Source organism: Archocentrus centrarchus, chromosome 8 (assembly GCF_007364275.1).
Source record: "Archocentrus centrarchus isolate MPI-CPG fArcCen1 chromosome 8, fArcCen1, whole genome shotgun sequence".
In the NCBI taxonomy this organism is placed as follows: Eukaryota; Metazoa; Chordata; class Actinopteri; order Cichliformes; family Cichlidae; genus Archocentrus; species Archocentrus centrarchus.
Window position 1 is genome coordinate 9,034,566 of NC_044353.1, and position 22,224 is coordinate 9,056,789.

At 42.2% G+C, this 22,224-nt stretch overlaps 1 protein-coding gene across 3 annotated transcripts in view; it reads left to right on the forward strand.

Annotated features, from left to right (window-relative positions):
• LOC115784307 (myosin-9) overlaps positions 1-22,224 on the forward strand; it is a 30,403-nt gene that overhangs the window by 285 nt on the left and 7,894 nt on the right. The window contains exons 2-23 of one of the 3 annotated variants that reach the window (XM_030735480.1): positions 10,831-11,162; positions 13,342-13,498; positions 14,436-14,463; positions 14,572-14,665; positions 15,221-15,241; positions 16,374-16,466; positions 16,565-16,628; positions 16,763-16,861; positions 17,013-17,156; positions 17,262-17,357; positions 17,473-17,744; positions 17,988-18,161; positions 18,250-18,423; positions 18,531-18,645; positions 19,664-19,851; positions 20,230-20,351; positions 20,439-20,508; positions 20,593-20,753; positions 21,004-21,112; positions 21,200-21,331; positions 21,687-21,893; positions 21,985-22,122. In XM_030735480.1, the coding sequence (XP_030591340.1) occupies positions 10,836-11,162; positions 13,342-13,498; positions 14,436-14,463; positions 14,572-14,665; positions 15,221-15,241; positions 16,374-16,466; positions 16,565-16,628; positions 16,763-16,861; positions 17,013-17,156; positions 17,262-17,357; positions 17,473-17,744; positions 17,988-18,161; positions 18,250-18,423; positions 18,531-18,645; positions 19,664-19,851; positions 20,230-20,351; positions 20,439-20,508; positions 20,593-20,753; positions 21,004-21,112; positions 21,200-21,331; positions 21,687-21,893; positions 21,985-22,122 (2,985 nt within the window). In that variant the 5' untranslated portion in view covers positions 10,831-10,835. Of the gene's footprint in view, positions 1-10,830; positions 11,163-13,341; positions 13,499-14,435; positions 14,464-14,571; positions 14,666-15,220; positions 15,242-16,373; positions 16,467-16,564; positions 16,629-16,762; positions 16,862-17,012; positions 17,157-17,261; positions 17,358-17,472; positions 17,745-17,987; positions 18,162-18,249; positions 18,424-18,530; positions 18,646-19,663; positions 19,852-20,229; positions 20,352-20,438; positions 20,509-20,592; positions 20,754-21,003; positions 21,113-21,199; positions 21,332-21,686; positions 21,894-21,984; positions 22,123-22,224 lie in introns of those variants that run through there. The other 2 variants (XM_030735479.1, XM_030735481.1) reach the window with 2 other exon arrangements.

Sequence of the window (22,224 nt, forward strand, 5' to 3'; positions counted from 1 at the left end):
TTCAGCTTGAACACTTTTGTGTGCCATGCTTTCTCTCTGTACTCTTTTATAAGCCGTGCATTTCGCCACAGCAGCAAGTGCGGTGAACAAGGAAGCAGGGTTTTCTCTTTATGCTAGATCAGTGCAGCAACTTGAGCAAGCTCCTCTGGGTGTAGTGGGACCTCCGCCACAGATTTAGCCTGGGCTTTATTTAACTTAACAGCACTCACTTCAATATAATATAACCCCCCCAAAACTTTAATACCCGAGTAAGTGTGCAGTATGTGAAGTGTCGCTTCAGCTTTGCGGCAGCTCGCGAGAAGCTGAGAACCGTTAACGGTAGAGGCAGGAAGTGATTCGCTTGAATGGGTCTCACGGTGGAGAGGGGAGGGGAGGGAAGGGGAAAAAAGCCGGGGGAGAGTTTGGGCTTAGGAGGAGAAGAGGAGGAAGAATCTGGCGGTGTGAACACCGGCTCGGTGCGAGATTGTGGTTGAACTTCTCGGTGTGCCGCGGTCGCAGACAGACGCCGAGTGAGGCCGGTAGTGCGTCTGGCTGGCGGATGACGTCAGTGAATCGCCGAGCTGAGCGTTTCCGCCGCTGACCAGCTTCATCCTCCCTGAACCACATCACCTGCATGTCTGTGCACTCCTCGCTGTACTCGTACCACCGGTGCCAGCGTATGAGGAATGCATTTGACTGTGATTGTCTTGGACATCCTGTATAGAATAAATTCAGTGGAACAAACTCATAAGAGCTGGGCTAAACTCATTGCACTATTGGATTGTTTTAAACATGCATATTTCTAGATACCTTCATTAATAAAAGCTTCTATTTCACCTGGGAGGCTCTGATGATTCATTATCTCTCCAGATAAGAGTGCGGTGACAGTCCGTGAACTTTAATTCTTCATACAATCCGGTATGAAAGAGGAGTTTCCAGTAAGCCAAGAGACTGAGGGACAAAAATAAAGATGTAAAATTTGCAGTGAATGTTATCCTCATAGCAGATCTAAAGTCATTAAGGGGTGAAACAGAAGGCAGTATTTTGCAGAGGGAGATGGGCATTGTGATAAAAGTTGTGGTTGTTGTGTAGATGAACCAGATGTTAGTCAGAGTAGTCCCTGCAATGCCAGCTGAAAATGACCAGGTTTGTCTTGTAATTACAGTGCGGTCCACTGTGATGAACATTAGCTGGGCAACATGACTTTTCCATGGCTTAAGAGATCTATGGGATTGGTATCAACTCAATTTGAATGCATTTTATTTGTGCAACCCAGTGACCCAAATTTACCCCCAAAAGGCTTTGTGAACTGTAAAACATGAGATGCCATTTAATCTCAGAGCCTTGAAAGTCATCACAGAAATTTTGAGTGCAAGTTCAGACAGTCTTCTAATTATTGCTCAGGCCATGCATTAGAAAAACCCAACTTCAGTCAGTTCAGACTAAAAGAAAATTTGTGTGTTACATCAACATTTGGGCCAATCACAGATTTTCAGTGTCTTATTCAAATCATGCCGTGTCAGGGTGCATCTACTGTGTGATGTGCTTTCAGTGCAATTTGTCTTTGCTCCGTTAGATGACGCATTGTTTTTTGCACTCAGGGAAGCACACAGACTGTGGAATGCATCCTCCCTCTAGTCATTTAGACTATGACAAGCAGAGAAGTAAAGTGTTTTGGGGGGAGGGAATCCACAAAGACTGCATCAAGGCAACTCTGGCACTCCTCCGCCCAAACCTGCTTCTCATTGTAGAAAGTGTTAGTGGTCTCAGAGGGAGGCAGCGTGGCACCTACTTGCTCTCCTTTTGTAATCAGAAACGCATATTTCAAATCAGTTGGTTTCTGCCAAGAAACTATTAAACCACAGTGCAAGCTTACAGCTGTAATGCTTGCAGGCAGAAATGTGATCATCAAGTATTAGTAGTTACAGTAGCAGAAAAATGCCAATAGCTCGTGCAGAACTCTTCTATAAATGGCATCTCAGGATGACGTTTCTCCGGATGAGTCTCTTTCAGAGAGCGGTAGTCATGTGCTGTGTCGCTTGAGAAAGATGTCTGATGCTTCAAAGGTCACATTGGGTCACATGCTGTATGTCATATCCTGTTATTTGCAAGAGTCATTTTGGCAAATTAATATGTTGTGCAACCAGTTTTTGGTGCTGTTATGGAGCCCCCTGCAGAGATTGTTACATTCCCTCATTCATGTGTCAGCAATGTCCATACTTGAGGCCCCCCACCCCACTCCACCCCCCACGAGGGAGGGCGGGTTATGTACTGTAGGCTAGACCAAATTAAATGCAGACCCTTTTTAAAATGTGAACATGGTGCTGGTGTGCGAGGCTGTTCAACCCTCCATGAGTGATACAGTCTGAGGGAACTTGCCTGTGGATGTTTAGATTTCACTGAAGGGTGGCTGTCCCAGCTGGGGCAGATTACTTGCAGGCCCCTTGCCTTTGTTGCTCTGTGGAGAGGGCAGCATGACATTATTTGGCACATTGCAATCCTTTACCCAGTCTGTGTTCTTTGAACAAATGTCAGGTATTTCTACTCTGTATTTGCCTTTCAACTGCGTTCAAAGGTGCCTTCAGCTCAGATCATGAAGAGAAGCTGATTGGAGTATGGGCTGAACAGTTTTAGAGCTGACATTATTTGCTCATACTTGAATCAGTTTTAATAATTGATGGTTTTTTTAAAATGGGGGTGGGATTCCAACCTTTTAAAATCTGACTATATGTTTGTTTACAGAGTATTTAGTTATAGGAAATGGAATATCTTTGCTTTGGAGCTTTATCCAGACAACTTGAGATAATCTACATTGTTAATAATCAAAGAAAATGAATATTAAACTTGCATAATAAACAAGATATTTAAAGAGTGAACAAAGAGCGGCACATTTAATTTCTTAACGAATGATCATCCTAGATCATCTAGTATCTTAGATTCACAGGTGTAAACCAAACATTCCTGCCAGAGTGGAGATTGCCAAGTTCTTGTTGTTTTTTTTGTTTGTTTGTTTTTTGTGTGTGTGTGTGTGTGTGTGTGTGTGTGTGTGTGTGTGTGTGTGTGTGTGTGTGTGTGTGTGTGTTTGAACCTGTGAAGTCTGCATGCAGCATATCACTAATGCAGGCCTTTAATTCAAGTCATTCCAGCTGCTGCTTTCTCTTGAATGTCTCTTCTAATTTGGTTCTGCCTCAGTTAGTGGTTGACCTGACTGCTCTCAAGGATATGCAGGCTGCTGTGGTTTTGTTTTTGTTTTTTTTAAACAGTTTCCTTGTTGTCTCAGTTTCCTTATCAGACATTTCTCTGTGACCTGTGTTCATAGTGCATGTTCTTCTTTTTACCTCCCCTGCCTCTTTTCCTCTGCTTGTAACCCGCCTGCCCTCTGCCTCACAGCACACACCTGTAAGGTTTCAATGGAGCCCAACAATGCCAGGAAATGACTGCACTCTGACTGAGACTACATAAACAAAGGACTTGTTGAGATTTCTGAGCTTGAAGGCCAGACCTTGACTATACCTCCTTGTGACGATGGCTTATGATAGTGCTGCTTTCTCTTCCGTAGCATTATCTATGAGGTATTGTTTGATTAGAGATTACAGACCTGCACGCTAGTCTTCTCTAGAGTGCCAGTTAATGATCAAACCTCCTTTTTTGGCTGAGAGTAACTGACGTGGCTAGCCAAAGTAAATGTCTTGTAGAAAAGAGTTTTCAGAGTTTGAGTTGTTGGGCTTAATTCATTCATGTAAATACAAGTTTTTCATTATGAATCAAGCCATAAAGCTGGAAGAAGATTAAAAGCCCTGAAACGGGGACTACGTCTAATCTGCAGTGACTGTGGTAAAGCTCAGTCGCGTTTCTGTATGTGACCTAAAATGTATTTGTCCATGGTTGAGTGGGTGTGTGTGACCTACACACCTGTTTTTTGTAACTGTGTGGAAATACGGTTGATACTTGGGAGGTAGTGAAACGCAGTGTTGCACTATGAACTTTGAAACGCGCTGCATAATTGGTCCAATATCAGACACGCATTGAACAGTTTATTCCCATGTTAATCCAAATTGTACTGCATGCCAGCTGTCCAGGTTGTCAGGCTGTCATGTTATTCTCTGAGGTCTGTTAATGTATTGTTTGAGATGATTGTTAAAATAAGACAGCTTTGAATTGTCTGAACATCTCAAATGGAGTGACCCTTGTAGAGATAACAAGTGATAAGGCTGAAACACACCACATGGTAATCCACAGAGCAGAAACGTGGGAGGTTGTCTGCTGATTAAATTAATTGTACAGGGACATAGGAGCAGAAGTGAAGCTCTGCTCCTATGTATGATTTCTGACAGACCCAGTGGATTTTCTCCACTGGGTCTGTCAGAAATCATACTTAGCTGTTCCAGTGTAGCATTCCTGCTGACAAACAGAAATGTGTATCTTAACTCTCCTCTGCATTCTTCACTGTCAAAAGGCTTGTGTAACGACCTGTGAGTTATCGCATAGTCAATACTGTTGGAGTGTATTTGTAAAGGGGCAAACTGGTGCAGTGCACTATTCCATTAGCTTGGTGAAATAACCAGTTGTTTGTGCTGTAGTGTGTGTGACAGGATGCAAAATTTGTTCTGTGACCCTGAAACTGATGTGGTTGTCAGGCAAATGCCCTATTTTAAATTTATGTGCCCTATTTGTTATTTAAGTCTCCAGTGAATCTTCATTCTTGGTTGCAGATGAAACACAGTGTTACAAAACTCACATGCTAGGGTTACTATCACTTTCACGTGGGTGAAAGTCACCTGACATCAGTGTTAAACCTAATGTTGAAATGCGTAACTTGAAGCAGTACATGAAAAGATTATTCTATTTTTGCACATTCTCCACTATAACATAGCTTATGTTGTGATAAAGTGCAAGAAAGTTAACTTAAAGTAAAAGAAGTGCTTTAAAAGGTTAACTAGAAGTATTTGGTAATGGTTGAGATCATAGACTGTGTATAAAAGATGGACTTAGACACTGTGACATTACTTCTTGGTTGGTGAACTTTGAGTACTGTTACAACTTCACCATTTTGGTGTTTTTAATGAATGAATGGATCTGACTGATAAATTGAGGGATCACTGGATAGGCCACCCCTAAAGCATACACTGCTTTATATTTTTATTTCACTGTAATTTACAAAGTGAACATCATGCGCTGTTGTGGTCATGCATTCATAAACAAAACTGGGAACTATTTACTGAAGTATTAAATCAAGTGGGAGTAGTAGGAAGTAGGATTGGTTTTATACTTATATTTTACTACTTTTGAAACCAAATGAATTGGCCCTTGCTAGCCAATAGAAAAGATGTTCATATTTTATACAGTCCATGGTCTGAAAGGTGAAGCTGATGTGCAAGAGAAAGACCTGATTCTTACTTGACTAACTCAGATAAGTTTCCCAAAGACTTTATGGTCTTAGTTGCTGGTTTCCAGCCTTATTGAATGTAGGATATTGTTTGTTTTGTAAATAATGCTCCAATTTAGAGTAAAAATGAAGGAAAAGTAGGGTTTACTTTATGTTTAAGCTGCAGTGTGATTGAGAAATCACTATGGCATGATGATCCCACACAAATTCACCCCTCACTTATCGTGTCTAGTTTTTTAAAAAATGGTGACGGCCAAAGTGCACATCAGGTCTTCACAACAGAACTTAACAACCGGTAGCTGACATTATAGTGGCTGTGCCTCAACAATATACAGTGTATGGTTGAAAGGGCCTGCTTATGCCAGTAACAATGTAAGTAATGTCATAAAGACAGACCTAGCCAAAGTGGCATAAACACTAAATTCAATCGTAACATCCACTATTTCACTATTAGTCAAAGTCCAGTTCAGATGCACACATTTGGAACATGACTATGGTGTTGGTGAAGCAGCACATCAGCTCATCTGAAACGGTTGTGGGGTCAGACTGAAGTCTGAGGTCCTCTGGTGTTGTAGGGGCTCCTAGCAGCAAGTGGTAGATGGCAGTGGCTAGCTTACAGTGCAGTGAAATTAGATCCTGGTTGGGGCAGGAATGTGAAAAGTAATGTGGAAAGTGATGTAGGTCTTTCATGCAGTGTGGTTATTTTTCCAGCAAGGGCTTAATTTACTCCTCAGATCTGCTCAGCTTGGGCTCAGGAAAGTGCCACCTTTCTTCTCTTTGAAAGACTCGCACACAACAAGTTCCCCAAATGGGCAAATAGTTTTCTCAGCTTGTCATTTCCTCTTTCCTCCCCTCTCTTCTTCTTGCCCCACCCTTGTGCCACTTTCAGAAGAGGAGGGTGAAGGAGGTAGAGGGAGGTGACTGTAAGCCCATAATGAATTTTGACTGACTCTGTTACCTTACCATACCCTGTCTGGCACCAACTCGTGTCACGAGAGGGCACGCTTGCAGTGATTAGATCAAACTACAAGGGGGTCTAATGCAGTAAAGCCATGACACAGGAGGCACTGATGCAGTAAAAATAGACAAAATGGTATTTGTTGGAAAGAGTAACATAAACGGATGAAGGGTGTCAACAGGGTAAAACAATATCCACAGCATGAAGGAGGCAACTGAGGACGAGCAGACTTGGCGCAGCCTGTGCTAGTGGGATGCTGTGATGAGATGCTGTTGGTGGGAGTACAGTGTTATTGACTTTGCTGCTGTTCTATTAATAATCTTGCCAATGTCGGCTGTGCGCAGCTGGTTTATGGGTTCCTTTCAGCTGAAGCAGGATGGTTTGACTCTACATGGTCAAGCTGTGGTGGAGGTTGTCACGACTCCAGGTTTTTTTTGTTTTTTTTTTCCTGTAACTCGGTGAGGTGGAAAGGAATGAGAGGGAGTCTGACTGATGGATGAATGGTCTCAGTTTTAAAAGGGCTTAGGTTGACCTGTTTTATAAACGGGACATTTCCCTCTGGTTCCTCCTGGTTTTCTGTCTAAAGTCCTGGTTCCTGCATTAGTTCCTCTGTTTGGAACCACATTTTGATTTTGTGATGCAGGTTTACACGCCGGCCTTTGTTCTCTAACTCGTGCTGTCTTGTGGTTCCTCTTCCTCTATCAGTTAGGTTGTCAAATAGGATTGTGCTAACTTAACTCTGTTTTGACTGGGGGGAATTTCTCCTTTCTTTCTTTCTTTTTAAGAATATAATTCTTTAATGGTTTTTCAGTCATTGCCCATAAAACTCAGTCAGTTTCAGGATGACTGTGTCCAAGTTCCTGCCACCATATAATCAGTTAATAAGTAATCTGTGTTATGAATATCTAGACCAGTTAATCTCATTGAAAGTGGGTCTCAGCTGAATAGATAGTGACTGTTTTCACAGCCAAATGTTGCCCCACAGTGACAGGGATTCAGGCAAACCTTCATTCTTACAGGATTATGGACGACTTGGCAGCAGGACTTCAAGAACATGAGCCTCAAGCAGGGGGTGGGGAGGTGTCATGAGCTTTCATGCACACTGTTTTATCTCAATGTCAAGTCAACATCCATGACTTACTGTAACTGTTAAGCTCTACAGGGAAAACCCAAGCTCTAAAATTGGCTGTTCTTTATCCCTCGTCTTCTCTCTACCTTGTATATAGAACAGCCCTTGTCAAACTAGAATAGCTGTTGGGAGTAATTTTAGACCTTATTCCTCTCTGGAGAGGTAGTTTGAAGTATGTCATGGTTATCTGTGTCAAGCATGTGAGTCAGACTATGGCAGACGTCATTGTTAGGTTGGACTCTAGTCCTCTTCTACTTCTGTTTGGCTGATTTCTTTTTATAGGTGACGGTAAACTGAATGTTGTGTTTTTTTTTTTTTTTTTTTGTTTTGTTTTTTTTTGCTTTGTGGGTAGGACAAAAACATTTTGGGGAAGTCGCGTATGGTGTGACTGGAAATTTATAAATGCGAAGGAATCTGCAGCTTAATCAGTAACAAAAATAATTACTTGCAGTGAATTACCAAACATTAAATGTCTAAACTGCAGTTTCTTGTGAAAGATATCTGGTTTACATTAATTAAAATGAATAAACCAGCAAGTATTACATCCTTAAGCAATTTGACTGCAGCAACAGATGGTGTTTGTATTTAAGATTGTTTGAGATACTTTTTTTTTTTTTTTTTTTTTTAATGGTGGCCTGGCAAACATGTCTCCCTGCACCTTTGAATCATAGCAAGCTAAAACAAACCAGAGTGCTGGGTGTGTTCTGTTTCACTTCTTGTTTTTGCCAGACAACAAAGCTGCAGGGATTATAATCAGTTGTGGCTCATATACAAACTGTACGTGGGGCCAACTGATCTGAATGTAGTGGAGCAAGAAATGGGCAAAATAACTTTGAAGTATTATGGGAACAGTGTCCGACACACACTACAGGGAGTGAAGAGCGCTGTGGGTTGATGCTGCGTGAAACTCCTAAAAGGCACACTTGCTAATGTGATGGGTAGAAGCACCAGAAAAGGTTTGAGAAAGATGTAAGGGGAGATATAGGACAGAAATTTGTGGAATGCTTTTGCTCGCTCTCTCCCTGATAAAGGGTGAGTATGGGAGGAATGTGACCCTGAAAAGACTGGATAAACAGAAGAGTGGTGGTGGTGGGGGGGTTGTTAGGATTCTGGACAGGGAGCCTGAAGGCAGAGGAGGAAGCTTGCTGCCAGCTGAGAGGCAAAGCAGGACTAATTTGCCCTGCGTTCTGTTATAGGATGGGGTCTGTGGACCACAGATGAGCTAGTGGGCGGGGTGCACAGTGATGGACATCAGCTGTGGTTCAGCCTGACAGCGTGTTGATGGAGGACGTAGAGCAGCAGGGGTCATGAGAAGAATGGCTTTCCCTCTGCTTTCTTTCTCACAGATCAGAGTTAGCTGGAACAAACAGAAGTTTTGTATCTTATTTTTTTCAGTTCCTCTAGAGTCTGTCACATAAATTGAGTACAGTTTATGAATGCTTCAGATTTTAAAGGTCATCAGGAGCATTCCCCCTGGCTGAGATTCTGCACTGTTGTAACGTAAGAACAGCTTTACATAAAGTCACCGGTTTTTATTTTTATTTAAGTTTATGGATTTTGGGGAAATGTGGGCTGTGAAGTTACACCACTCTTGATCTACTGATGGCTCAAAGAAAATGTACATAGCTTAAAATCAGTGTTGCGTACAAGCAGTGTATTATTATGCTGAGCGTGAGTCATTTGAACCTTGTCCTGCTCGACCTGCAGTGTGAAATTGCTCTCATCAGTTGGCTGCCTCTATATATTCAGAGTCACAATATTGACTACATGCTGAGCCTGACCTCTGCTCCTGGGTGTTTCTCGGTGTTTGCATATGAGCAGCGCAGTGTATGCAATCTGCGTGTATGCTCTCGGTTCCCCTTGGAGGTGAAGGAACCCTCATGATGCTGGGAAAATTGTTGTAAGTCTTGAGCTGATAAAGTTTGGGGTACTGGTGTCAGTGAAAGCAAACTATGCTCAGTTAATTGTCAGTGTCACTCTGCACTCACTGTGTTTGGGCGGTTTGGCTTTTTGTGTGTGTGTGTGTGTGTGTGTGTGTGTGTGTGTGTGTGTGTGTGTGTGTGTGTGTGTGTGTGTGTGTGTGTGTGTGTGTCATACTGGTTATACTCGTCTAGTCACTTTCCATATGGGTTAAGCTACAGCACTCCTGTCAACAAGCTGTTATTTATAAGTATTTAAAGGTGTAGCTTGACTAGCTTGTGTGGAGCTTTCGTCTATCAGAGAACTGATTTTTATCTTTCGGTGTGTATGTGAGATATGAAATGTATCATGTATCATGTAAATGTATTCATTTGAAATTCATAGTAAGTTGTGTCAACTTTGACAGTTCCCCTCCTACTTTATAGTTCTGCAACACAACAATAAGAGATATGTTGCTTTAGAGGATAGTCCTTAAAGTGCCTAGTCGGTGTCATTACATAAATTGTGCATTTAAACTGTCCTGTGTAGGTTAAGTCATTTTAGCTTGTTTCCAAGCTTGCTAGCAGGTCTACTGGACAGTAGTAGACCATTATGGCCCTTTTTTTTCTCAACTCACATGGACTTGCCAGATACTGCTTCCCATAACTGAAAGAAGATTCACCAATGACCCTTTTCCACTGCAGAAACTTTTTGGAAAATGGGAGCTTTACCTTTTAATAACCACAATAAGTTACTTCAGTTTTTCACACCCACGCCTCAGCAAAGATTTAAGGTTCAGGTGGTATCGATCTACCAGTTTTTTTGAGCTTGAAGTCTAAATAAAACAAAGGAAACTAAGAGAAACAAAACCAGAATTTCATTTGTCTTCAATCTGACAATAAAAAGCTGTTGGCAGATCATCACTATTACAACACTGGAAAATACAAATATGTTTGTGGCGTGACACCTCACACAAGCATATTTTAAACTTCCTCTAAATAATAAAACAAAAGAAACAAGCAAGAATGTGGACTAGTTGACGTTGGCTCCCCAAGCACCATGACCTCCCAGTAAAAGATTGTGTATTGGATCAGTGAGCCAAAGTGGAGGCACCCCTATTTTTTTGAACATCTGTGATCCGGGCATTTGTTTCTTCCCTGTCACTCAAATGTGACTAAATATTCAACATTTAGGCTTGTTTGACATGTTTTCTTTATCACTGCAGATTGTTTTTCCTCCTGTGCATTAGTGGTGACCTTTGCATTCCTCAGAGATTACATGTGAAGACAGAAGGATAGCAAAGAGAGAGTTAGAGAGAAAAACAGGAAGTTAGTTACCAGACTTCCTTTGAAGATGAAAAACTGCACATGAGATTTTAGTGTGACAATATTGTCAAAATTAATTTACTTCTGACCTCTGCCATGTTATTTTCCCTGCGCCGCTAACCACAAACAATGTTTCTTTCTCTCTATAAAACAGCAACCATGTCAGATGCAGACAAGTTTCTGTACGTGGACCGTAATCTGGTCAACAACCCACTGGCACAAGCTGACTGGGCTTCCAAGAAGCTGGTATGGGTACCCTCGGAGCGCCTGGGGTTCGAGGCCGGCTCCGTGAAGGAGGAGCACGGTGATGAGTGCGTGGTGGAGCTGGCAGACTCCGGAAAGAAGATCCGGGTGAACAAGGATGACATCCAGAAGATGAACCCCCCAAAGTTCAGCAAGGTCGAGGACATGGCCGAGCTCACCTGTCTGAATGAGGCATCTGTGCTGCACAACCTGAAAGAGAGATATTACTCTGGTCTTATATACGTAAGTATGGAGCACTCTGGCACAAAATTTATTCATACTGTTCATTCTGTCCACTGAAATGCAATTTCTCAATAACCCATGATAACCCAGGTGATTTAAAGGGGCCTATTATGCTTATTTCCAACTCCATATTTTTGTTCTTGGAGTCTACTATAGTAGCTTTGCATGATTCAAGATTCCTCTTATGAGAAATGAGGATTAAGCTGCAACTGAAAATTGTGTTCGTTATAAAAACCTTCATTTCTCTGAACACCAATACCCACACCTGCAAAAAAAAAAAACCCTGCAGTTATCTCATCATTTGCTTGAAAAATAGGCAATCTAAGCAATTGCTTTTAATTTGTTCTAAAATGGTGCATTAATATGTAGATTTATTACTGAAGAAAATGTTGCAATCATTTTGATCACTCTGACAGTGGGCCCATTATGTTCCAACTATGTATTCTAGGACTCTGCTATAGTAACTTCATATGATTCACAGTTCAGAATAACTTCAGGTCATCGTGTGTGTGTGTGTGTGTGTGTGTGTGTGTGTGTGTGTGTGTGTGTGTGTGAGTGAGTGAGTGAGGCAAGGTTGTTTTTTTTGTTTTTTTTAAATGTATTATTTATTATTATTATTATTATTATTATTATTATTATTATTATTATTAATAGCTTCTCTTCCTTTGATGGAAAAGAAACTTTTTCTTGATGGGCTTCCCCATAAACAAAAGGTTTGATCAGCAGTTGGGCGTGGCTTCTGTTCCCACAGCCAGAGCTGTGTGCCTGAGATGACCATATTAGGCATGTCTGCTATCACTGACATCATACAGACCCAAGAGCAAGGGAAAAAACTGAAGACTTTGCTTTTAGCTCACAGGGATTGCTTGCACATAAGACTTACCTCATTACCTCAAACTTTAACCAGGTTATCATTGTTACAGAATACAAATGACAGATAATAAGGATGATCATAATGGGTCCCCTTCAAGCATCTGTCATTCAGGTCCCCACTGGCTTGTAGAAAACTATCATGGCTATTCTTCAATTTTGTCCAACTTCCTGATTATCTTGTTAAGCCCCATTGTAAGAAAAGCCATTGTTTGTGAATTGTTCACATTTTTTGCAATGACAATCTGTTAACATACTCGTGGTGTTCCAGCAATCTTCTCCCTCAGCGCTGTCCGTCATTGTCTTTCTCGTTTGATCTGTGTGTGTGTGTGTGTGTGTGTGTGTGTGTGTGTGTGTGTGTGTGTGTGTGTGTGTGTGTGTGGTTATCTTGTAAACAGGAAGCCTTAGGGAACAATGCAGTCCAGAGTGAGAGAGACATGAAAAACAGTTCTGGCAGAGATGGACATGGAATGTAAATTGTGTTGTAACTGCTCTTGCTGCCCCCATAATAATGTTGTTTTTAAAAAAAAAAAATCTGAACTGGAGTGACTTGGCCTCTTTGACTCTGTGATGTGTGACCCGGTCATATCAACACAGCCGGTGGTACCCCTCCCCTCTCTCCCTCCAGAGACCCAGGCTACGGTTGGTTTGAGTGGCTCCAGGCTCTGCAGTCTTGAAATTGACCGTCTCTCAGGGGAGAGCGGGTGTACAACAGAGGGGGAGATGACTGGTACAAAGACATTGGGAGGGCAGCTCAGGCATGCAAAATATTTAAAAAAAAAAAAAAAAAAGGAAACCTTAGATGTTAAGATATAAGGAGAGATGTCTCCAGATACACAAGATGCATGACTTATTGGTTTTATATAAATAAATAAAGGGGGAATTTTAATGTTCTGAGAAAAGATCTCTTTATTGTGTATATGACTTGGCTGGCTTGTCAAATAGCTGTACTTCTTATAATGCCAAGGTCAGTCATCAGTTTTAACTTGCAGCAGGGCGGGGTGAGTATTACATAACAGGAGGGTTACAAATGATAGTTCATGAGAATTTTTAAACTGATGATGGAATGCCTTGTTATTGAGAAGCTGTACAGCTTTTCTGTCTTTCACAGTAGAGGAAAGTGCTTTTACTTAAATGTGAAATGGCCATTTATATTAATTCAGAGAGATACACATCTCTCTCATGGCATTTACACATGCCCAGTCTGTTTATTTTATCCGTCCTCTTCTACAGTAACTAAGTATACATTTCTTATTCCATGTTCAGGTGAAGAGTGTTTCTTTAATTGCCTCTTTTATCTGCTTTGCAGACGTACTCCGGTCTCTTCTGTGTTGTCATAAACCCCTACAAGAACCTGCCCATCTACTCAGAGGAGATTGTTGAAATGTACAAGGGAAAAAAGAGGCACGAAATGCCACCTCACATCTACGCCATCACTGACACAGCTTACAGAAGCATGATGCAGGGTAAGACCTGGTCCTAGCTGCCTGTTATGAGAATTGCATGAGGTGATGGTGTGCTGGCATGCAAAAAGTAGTTTCTTTGCTATTATATGTTTGTCTGAAATAATTGAATATTTCCTGACTTCCACACCTGAAAATATATGGCCTGTCTAACATTGCTCTGTCCAAAAAACTAGTGTTCTGGGTGGTGCCACTAGATCTAGAAATAGATTTTGTGCATGCATATTGTAACCCTTCCTCTTTAAAATGAAATGCAGGGTATAAGAGTAGTCTGTATTGAGTTTTGGGTCTGCATGGTTTCAGTGTGTGATGCTTGAGATCTGCTGAGAATTGCACTTTTCCAGCTGATCAGAATCTCTCAGCTCAGCTCAAGCTAATAGTTCAGTCTCTGTTAACACTGAAACATCAGGTTTTAATGTTTGAGGCTGTACAGTAGTTTACACCCATTATTTTGAACACATTTCCTCCCTAAACTCTAATTCAGATTTCCTGCTATTTATTTTTTTTTATTTTTCAGGCTTTTAGTCGTGCTGTCTCACATAATTATGCAGTGGTTTTGCAACTGCGTGAATCAGCATTGAGCCAGTGCGTGGTGTTTCCTGCATAGCTATTGTTGTCTGGTTTGATTAGTCCACCTCCTGCGTGCACCACAGCAGCTTGACATTAACACCACTGTTGTGCATACGGTTGCTCTCTCCACCCAAGCTACTCTACTCTGCCCGTTCAGTGCTTTTCATTTCAGGAGGCGATGTAGTAATTTAACGGGTTACTTGGAGCCAAGCACGTCTTCACTGTTGCAGGAAGCCGGATATTCATTTCCTCTCTGTGGTCAATGCGCTTCCTGTTGTATAGACGGAAAACTGTATGCACTGTGATAATGTGTGTTAATTTGGTGTATGCCTGTTACGTGTTCAACATTTTTGCACATCTCTTTCTGCAGATCGTGAAGACCAGTCCATCCTTTGCACGTAAGTTATAGGTGAACACATCGACAGATATCACATGCATTAGAGAAACGGCCCTTCTAGTGTTGTGTCAGTCCACTGACTGTTTTTTTTATGTTTATGTCTCTGTAGAGGCGAGTCTGGTGCTGGTAAGACAGAGAACACCAAGAAGGTCATCCAGTATCTTGCTCACATCGCCTCCTCACACAAGACCAAAAAAGACCAGGTCAGTCTTGTATCTGATCCTTAGTCATACCTTTAGACCTCATCGTTTATCACATCCTTTATCTCACTTCACTCCCAGCTGTTACACTCCTGTAAAATGAATTAATCTTCCTTTTCCTCTATGCACATTTGATCTGCTTATTTTCATTTTAACTATAATTAGTATGTACACATTTCCTGGCTATGAATAAGTCATTACATTGTTGACTTCAGCAGCTCATTTTCTACAGGAAAAGAACAAAGTTGCTGTGTGGCAAAACTGCACAGAAAAACCATCAAGTGTGTGCAGGCACAGAAAACAGCTCGCTGCTGTCATACTTCACATAGACCAGAGACCTAACTTAATCTGTTATGTGTTTGGGTTTGCTGATTTTCACTGCAACTTCTCATCAGAAATAAAACTCCATCGGGCTGTCAAGCATTACATCACACTACTGTTATCTAGCCTGTCGGCCCTGTGATAGATGCCGCTGAAACCCACCCACTGGGGTTTTAATGAAAACCACATCTATCATCCCTTTTTGAGGTTGTTGTATTTCTCTTTTCCCATCAACAGAACAACTTGGTCCTGTCACATGTGAGTTAACCCTCCCCCCCTTCATTCACTCTTCCTCCCCACCTGCTTCTGTCATCACTGTCATCCTCCTACCCCGCCCATCCTCTTCTCCCCCCCCCCCCCCCCCCCCCCCCCCTTCCCCATCGCTGGAACGCACTATTATGGGAGGCACTTTGTATCGAGGGCAGGGGTTACATGTCTTGCCAGCCAATAGGAAGTAGGGAGGAAGTTTGTTTGCAGCTCAGTGGCAGCCGTATGTGTTCCTGTGAAAAATTCAGCCAGACAATAGCAGGATAAAGAGGGAGGGGGTCTTTGCTTGAGCTACTTTTGGTCTGATGGATGCATTTATAGTTGTCTGGTTGAACTTTTCATAGCTTTTATTGCTACTTTGTGTGTGCACTTGATTCCGAAGTTGCTTTTCTTTGTTGCTTGGACATGTTGTGTAATGACCTAAATTGCACTTGAGGAAGTTGTAGTCATGTGGCTGGGGGGGGGGGGGGGGGGGGGGGTATTGCTTTCATATTAAGCTAGTTGACAATGTTATAATAATGAATATAGGAGAATTGCTTAAGTTTAAATTAAGACTTAAAGATTAAATTCTGTATTTACCATGGTGTATATAGGTGGGTTTTAGACTTTCCTGAAAGCTATAGCTATAGCTTTCGGGAAAGGAGGATTTATTTATTTGGGCTATATTGAAGTTTAAACTACAGTTTTTGTGCTTGCGGTTCACTGGACTCTTCTGCTTTGGATAAGAGGTGACGGGTTAATGACAGTCTCAGGGTTTTGGGGTCTTTGCCGGTTTGAATGCTAACATGGCATTGTGTGTCGGGATAAAATGCTTGGGTGCGATGTGTGCTGCTGGTGTATCCAAATGCGTGTATATGGTATCCATCTTATCGCTTCTTGTTTAAATGTCTTGTCCGTGTTGTCTCCTGACGTAAGTACATTATGGAAAATCAGCTTTTTCTTTTTCCTTTGCAATCAAGTAATGTTCTAGCAAATATCCAATTACAATATGAAGCTCTCACAACGCATCACAGTGAATGAATTTTAGTGATTTGAGGTGGTGTTGCGTATGAATCCATGACTGTATGTACTGGGCTACAGATGGTCTCATTCTTTGTGTTGCCATTCCGTTCCTTTCCACCAGGGGGAGCTCGAGAAGCAGCTGCTGCAGGCTAACCCCATCCTAGAAGCCTTTGGAAATGCCAAGACTGTCAAAAATGACAACTCCTCCAGATTCGTAAGAATTAACTGCTACATCCTAAGTTTCAGATTTCTTCTAAGTGTCTGTTTTACTTAAACTTTTTCTATTTCCCACCCTCCCCTTCCCACTCCCAGGGAAAATTCATCAGGATCAATTTCGACGTCAATGGTTACATCGTTGGTGCCAATATTGAAACTTGTATCCTTAATACTGTCGGGTCATTGCCTTTTTTACATGACAAGTTTTTGTACAGTGGTGAAAGTGTTTCAGACTTGTTCCGTGAGCTTTGCTGTGGTAGTATCACAACTTGTCCTTGACAGATTGATCTCTAGACTTGTTGGAGAAATCCCGTGCCATTCGCCAGGCCAAAGAAGAGAGGACCTTTCACATCTTCTACTACTTGCTCACCGGGGCTGGAGACAAATTGCGTAGTAAGAAGCATATTTTAAAAAAATAATAATAAATGTATTTAAAGACGGTGCAGTTTCTCAATGATTTGCAGTTGTGGTAAGGACTATTTAGATTTCATCAAGGTTTTTTGCTACAAAGATTTCTAACTTTTCCTTTGTCCTTTAATTTCAGATGATCTCCTCCTTGAAAATTACAACAACTACCGTTTCCTTTCCAATGGGAATGTTACAATTCCGGGACAGCAGGACAAGGATCTGTTCACAGAGACCATGGAGGCCTTCAGGATTATGGGTATTCCAGAGGATGAGCAGATTGGTAAGGCGACAGCTGTTCTTGTTTTCCTTGCATGTGTATCTTTCTTATAGCTGATAATACATAAACTATCACCATGTTTTACACTTACCTGTTTCCTGTGTGCAGGATTGCTGAAGGTGGTGGCATCTGTTCTGCAGCTTGGAAACATGAGCTTTAAGAAGGAGCGCCACACAGACCAGGCCTCCATGCCTGATAACACAGGTGAGCCAGAACTCTGCACCTTCATAATTAGTTGCTAAATCTGCAGGGTTATATCTTAAAATGTCACTCTTCCATTCTGTACTACCCATTCTCCTCCTCCTCATTTTCACAACAGCTGCTCAGAAGGTGTGCCACCTCATGGGAATGAACGTCACTGACTTCACCAGAGCCATCCTGTCACCCAGGATCAAGGTCGGCAGAGACTACGTCCAGAAGGCTCAGACTCAGGAGCAAGCAGAGTTTGCTGTGGAAGCCCTGGCCAAGGCCACGTATGAGAGGATGTTCCGCTGGCTGGTCATGAGGATCAACAAGGCACTCGACAAGACCAAAAGACAGGGAGCCTCCTTCATTGGCATCTTGGATATTGCTGGCTTTGAAATCTTTGAGGTACTTGTACAAAGCAAATTTTTAATGACCGTCAAGCAGGACAGGGCACACACAATAAATATATAAAAAATATCCACATATTAGTTTTCTAGTCCTATAGTCAACCAAAATTAGGCTTAGCTTGTCTTGCTGATAGTTGAGCTATGATAAAATTGCTGCTCAACTTCCTGGCCAAGAAAATGTGGCCCTACCAGCAACTTCAACCAATGCATTTTTTTTTTTTTTTCTTCCCTGTGTCTCCAGCTGAACTCATTTGAGCAGCTGTGCATCAACTACACCAACGAGAAGCTGCAGCAGCTCTTCAACCACACCATGTTCATCCTGGAGCAAGAGGAGTACCAGAGGGAGGGCATCGAGTGGAGCTTCATCGACTTCGGCCTTGACCTGCAGCCCTGCATCGACCTCATTGAGAAACCAGTGAGTTTTCTGATCTGCTGTCACTGTTAGTTATGGGAACGTCGTTGTTGGTCAAATGTTTTACCCCGTGTGCTCTCGTCTGTCCCAGGCCAGCCCCCCGGGTATCCTTGCTTTGCTGGATGAAGAGTGCTGGTTCCCCAAGGCCACAGACAAGAGCTTTGTGGAGAAGGTGCTCCAGGAGCAGGGAACACATCCCAAATTCATGAAGCCCAAAAAACTGAAGGATGAAGCAGATTTCTGCATTATCCATTATGCTGGCAAGGTAAACATGCACAATTCATTATTGTATGTTTCCATCAATGCATTTCTTTCAGTTTATCGTTTAAAAAAAAAAATACACACATGGTGACACATTCTGTCACTCCACAGGTGGATTACAAGGCAGGCGAGTGGCTGATGAAGAACATGGACCCCTTGAATGACAATGTGGCTACGCTGCTCAACCAGTCCACAGACAAGTTTGTGTCTGAGCTCTGGAAGGACGGTGAGTTGAGGCACATGCCAAGTTTTTGTCTTTAACCCAGGAATCGCTGCCCCTCTAAGATATGGGAATATAATTCATGTTGCTTCATAGTGCTTTCTTTCTCTTTTACTTTCTGGTGTGTGGACCTTTGTTTTTGCCTTTTTTCAAATCCCGTTGGTTGTTTTCCTTCCATCTCTTCCCCTGTGTGGCCCCACTTTCTCTCATTTTTTTTGTCTTACTGCATCTCAGAGCTACATAATTGTCAGAGAGCCTATTTTTATCAGCGCTTTCCTATTCTGCACTCAGATCCAGGTGAAAAAGGTTTCTGTAATTTCTTTAGTATTTCTCCCTCTTTTGTTCCTGCTATCAAAATATTTTCCACCATTAATCAGTCATCCACTGAGTGTTTATCCTCTCATTCTCCCAGCTTTATCAATCAAAAGTAACTCTTCTGGTGGTCTTACCACTTGTTCTGTCATTGAACTCTCCTTTTCTCCCTCTGTGTGATAGTGTTGTTTGGGGACTCCTGGTGTTGGTCATGGGTACTGCAGCAATGGGTATATCCTGCATGGGTTTGGTGTTTCTTCATGTCACCACAAAAATATGTGCCCACTGCAACTGCCAATGTTTGTCACCTTCTTAGGCACATATGTAAATCAGTCAGCACGCATAGTTTTCAAAAACCAAAAGCTGTCAGTTTCAGTAATAAATTCTCTCCACTCACTGCACTTGATATCATTTTTGTTTGTGGTGTGTTCCTTCCACACTTCACTGGCCTTGTGACTCCTTCTGCCATTCCCCTTCCTGAATTATTTCCCTCTCCAAATGCACTTGTGTGTGATTGTGTGGAGTTTCACTGGTGCTGTTTTGTGAACTACCTCTTCTCTCTCTTGGTGCGTGTTTGCCAAGAGGAAGTGGAGCTACAATGGTCATATTCATTCTCCTTTTGACATGCATTTGATTTGAGTTTGCCTGGTTAAATATTGAAATCCTGCTGACTTTGTGCATAATGATCCCCCCCCCCCCCCCTTCCTTTCAGTGGACAGCATTGTGGGTCTGGATAAGGTGTCTGGCATGTCTGAGATGCACGGTGCTTTTAAGACTCGTAAAGGGATGTTCCGCACAGTGGGCCAGCTGTACAAGGAGCAGCTGTCCAAACTCATGGCCACACTGAGGAACACAAACCCCAACTTTGTTCGCTGCATCATCCCCAACCACGAGAAGAAGGTACTACAGAATCAGTGACCACTGCAAGATGCTTTTAAAATGCTTAGAGAAGGATAGCTGATTGTGGCACGTGGTGGCTTTCTTATGCAGATATAGTTAAAACTCAGCGTATTGTATTTTTAGAGAGAAACCAGAAGTTGTTGCACTTTGTCATAAACAAGGACAGCTGGTCAGACATCATTTTTAAACCTGTCGCTGATCTAATTTGTCTAGTTTTCACATCGTCCTTTGCAGCTGAAACATCAGCATACATGCTTTTGTTCTTTTTTCTTTCTTTTTTTCCCCCCCTATTATTAGAGTGATATATATCAGTGTGCAGAACAGAGCACTATCTCTGTTTTGCCATACTCTTGATCAGCAAATCTTCCTCCTTTTCAGGCTGGTAAACTGGACCCCCACCTGGTTCTGGACCAGCTGAGGTGTAATGGTGTACTTGAGGGGATCCGTATCTGCAGACAGGGCTTCCCCAACCGCATTGTCTTCCAGGAGTTCAGACAGAGGTAACGTTATTAACATTGTTTGCACTGTTTTTTTTTTCCTTTCTTTCTTTTTGAATATATGTCAACAACAAACCAATATGCTTTCAGGTATGAAATCCTCACTCCCAATGCCATCCCCAAGGGCTTCATGGATGGAAAGCAGGCCTGTGTGCTCATGGTAAGTAGGCTTTAAGCTTCTCAGCAGACCCCACGATACCTGCTTCCTCTGCCGGGGTGACTGATTTATTTCTTTTCCTGCTAGATCAAAAGTCTGGAGCTGGATCCCAACCTCTACCGCATCGGCCAGAGCAAAGTTTTCTTCAGAGCAGGAGTCCTGGCTCACCTGGAGGAGGAGAGGGACATGAAGATCACAGACATCATCATCAGTTTCCAGGCCTGGTGCAGAGGCTACGTGGCCCGCAAGTAAGAAATGATGATGCTTCCATTCAGCAGTGGACAAAATGTTTTAAGTCGTCATTAGAGGATTGAAGTGAAAATATTTAAACACACATCAGATGTTTTCCTAGTGTCATTATGAGAAATTAACCCTGGAAAATTCTCCCTCCTATATAAAATAAAGTGGTGTTCTTGTCTTTAAATGTTTTACTTTAAACTTCATGAGTTGTGATTTCTGATTTTTTTTTTTTTTTTTTTTTTTTTTTTTTGCTTGCAGGGCTTTTGCTAAGAGGCAGCAGCAGCTGACTGCAATGAGAGTGATCCAGAGGAACTGTGCTGCATATCTGAAACTCAGGAACTGGCAGTGGTGGAGGCTTTTCACCAAGGTGAACCTCAGTGTTTTGGCTGTCCTCTCAAATACTTGTTTTCCCCTTGTTTCTGCCTTTTGCTTAATCTTCAAATTTTGTCTTCAGGTGAAGCCTCTGCTGCAAGTCAGCAGGCAGGAGGAGGAGATGCAGGCCAAGGATGAAGAGCTGAATAAGGTGAAGGAGAAGCATTTGCATGCTGAGCAGCAGCTTCGGGAAATGGAGGACAAACACTCGCAGGTAAACTTTCAGCTGTTTTCACTTTCTGGCACTCCTGCAGTGCTGGTTATATACCCTGGTTTATTTCTGTAGCTACAATTTAGACGTCCCTGAGCATCACACATGCATGTAGTTGTGAAAATGCAACAGAAAATAACTTTTAGAAAAAATGAGGTGCGCTAAACTCAACTTATTTGGTGCTACAACGATAAACTGGCACATTTGAAGTAGATCAGATGTACACACACAGGTACAGTGACTAAATGTAGGTTAATCCCTGCCCATGATGAGGACTAACATGTCTCTGAAGGTGGCCTTTGGTTTTGAACTAAGATAACCTGACACACTTAAAAACTCCCATTTGCTGTCCTTGTAGCTGAATGCTGAGAAGATGGCCCTGCAGGAGCAGCTTCAGGCAGAAACAGAACTCTGTGCCGAAGCTGAGGAAATGAGAGCCCGTCTAGCTGCCAAGAAGCAGGAACTGGAGGAGATCCTCCACGACCTGGAGGCCCGTGTGGAAGAGGAAGAAGAGCGTGCTTCTCATCTGTCTACAGAGAAGAAAAAGATGCAGCAAAATATTACTGTAAGCAGGAAAACATCACGCGCTAATTTAAAATTTGATATGGAGGTTGTATTTGCGGTGTTAAGCCACCAGCCTGTTTATCTGCATACAGGACTTGGAGCAGCAGCTGGATGAAGAGGAAGCTGCGAGACAGAAGCTCCAACTGGAGAAGGTCACCTTGGAAGCCAAAATGAAGAAGATAGAAGAGGATGTTATGGTTTTAGATGACCAAAACAACAAACTAATGAAGGTCAGGATGGAAAATTGGAAACAGTCAAAAAATAATGAAACCAGATGAGTCAAACATAATGGGAATCTTCTGAAAATGATATACAAAACTAAATGTATTCTT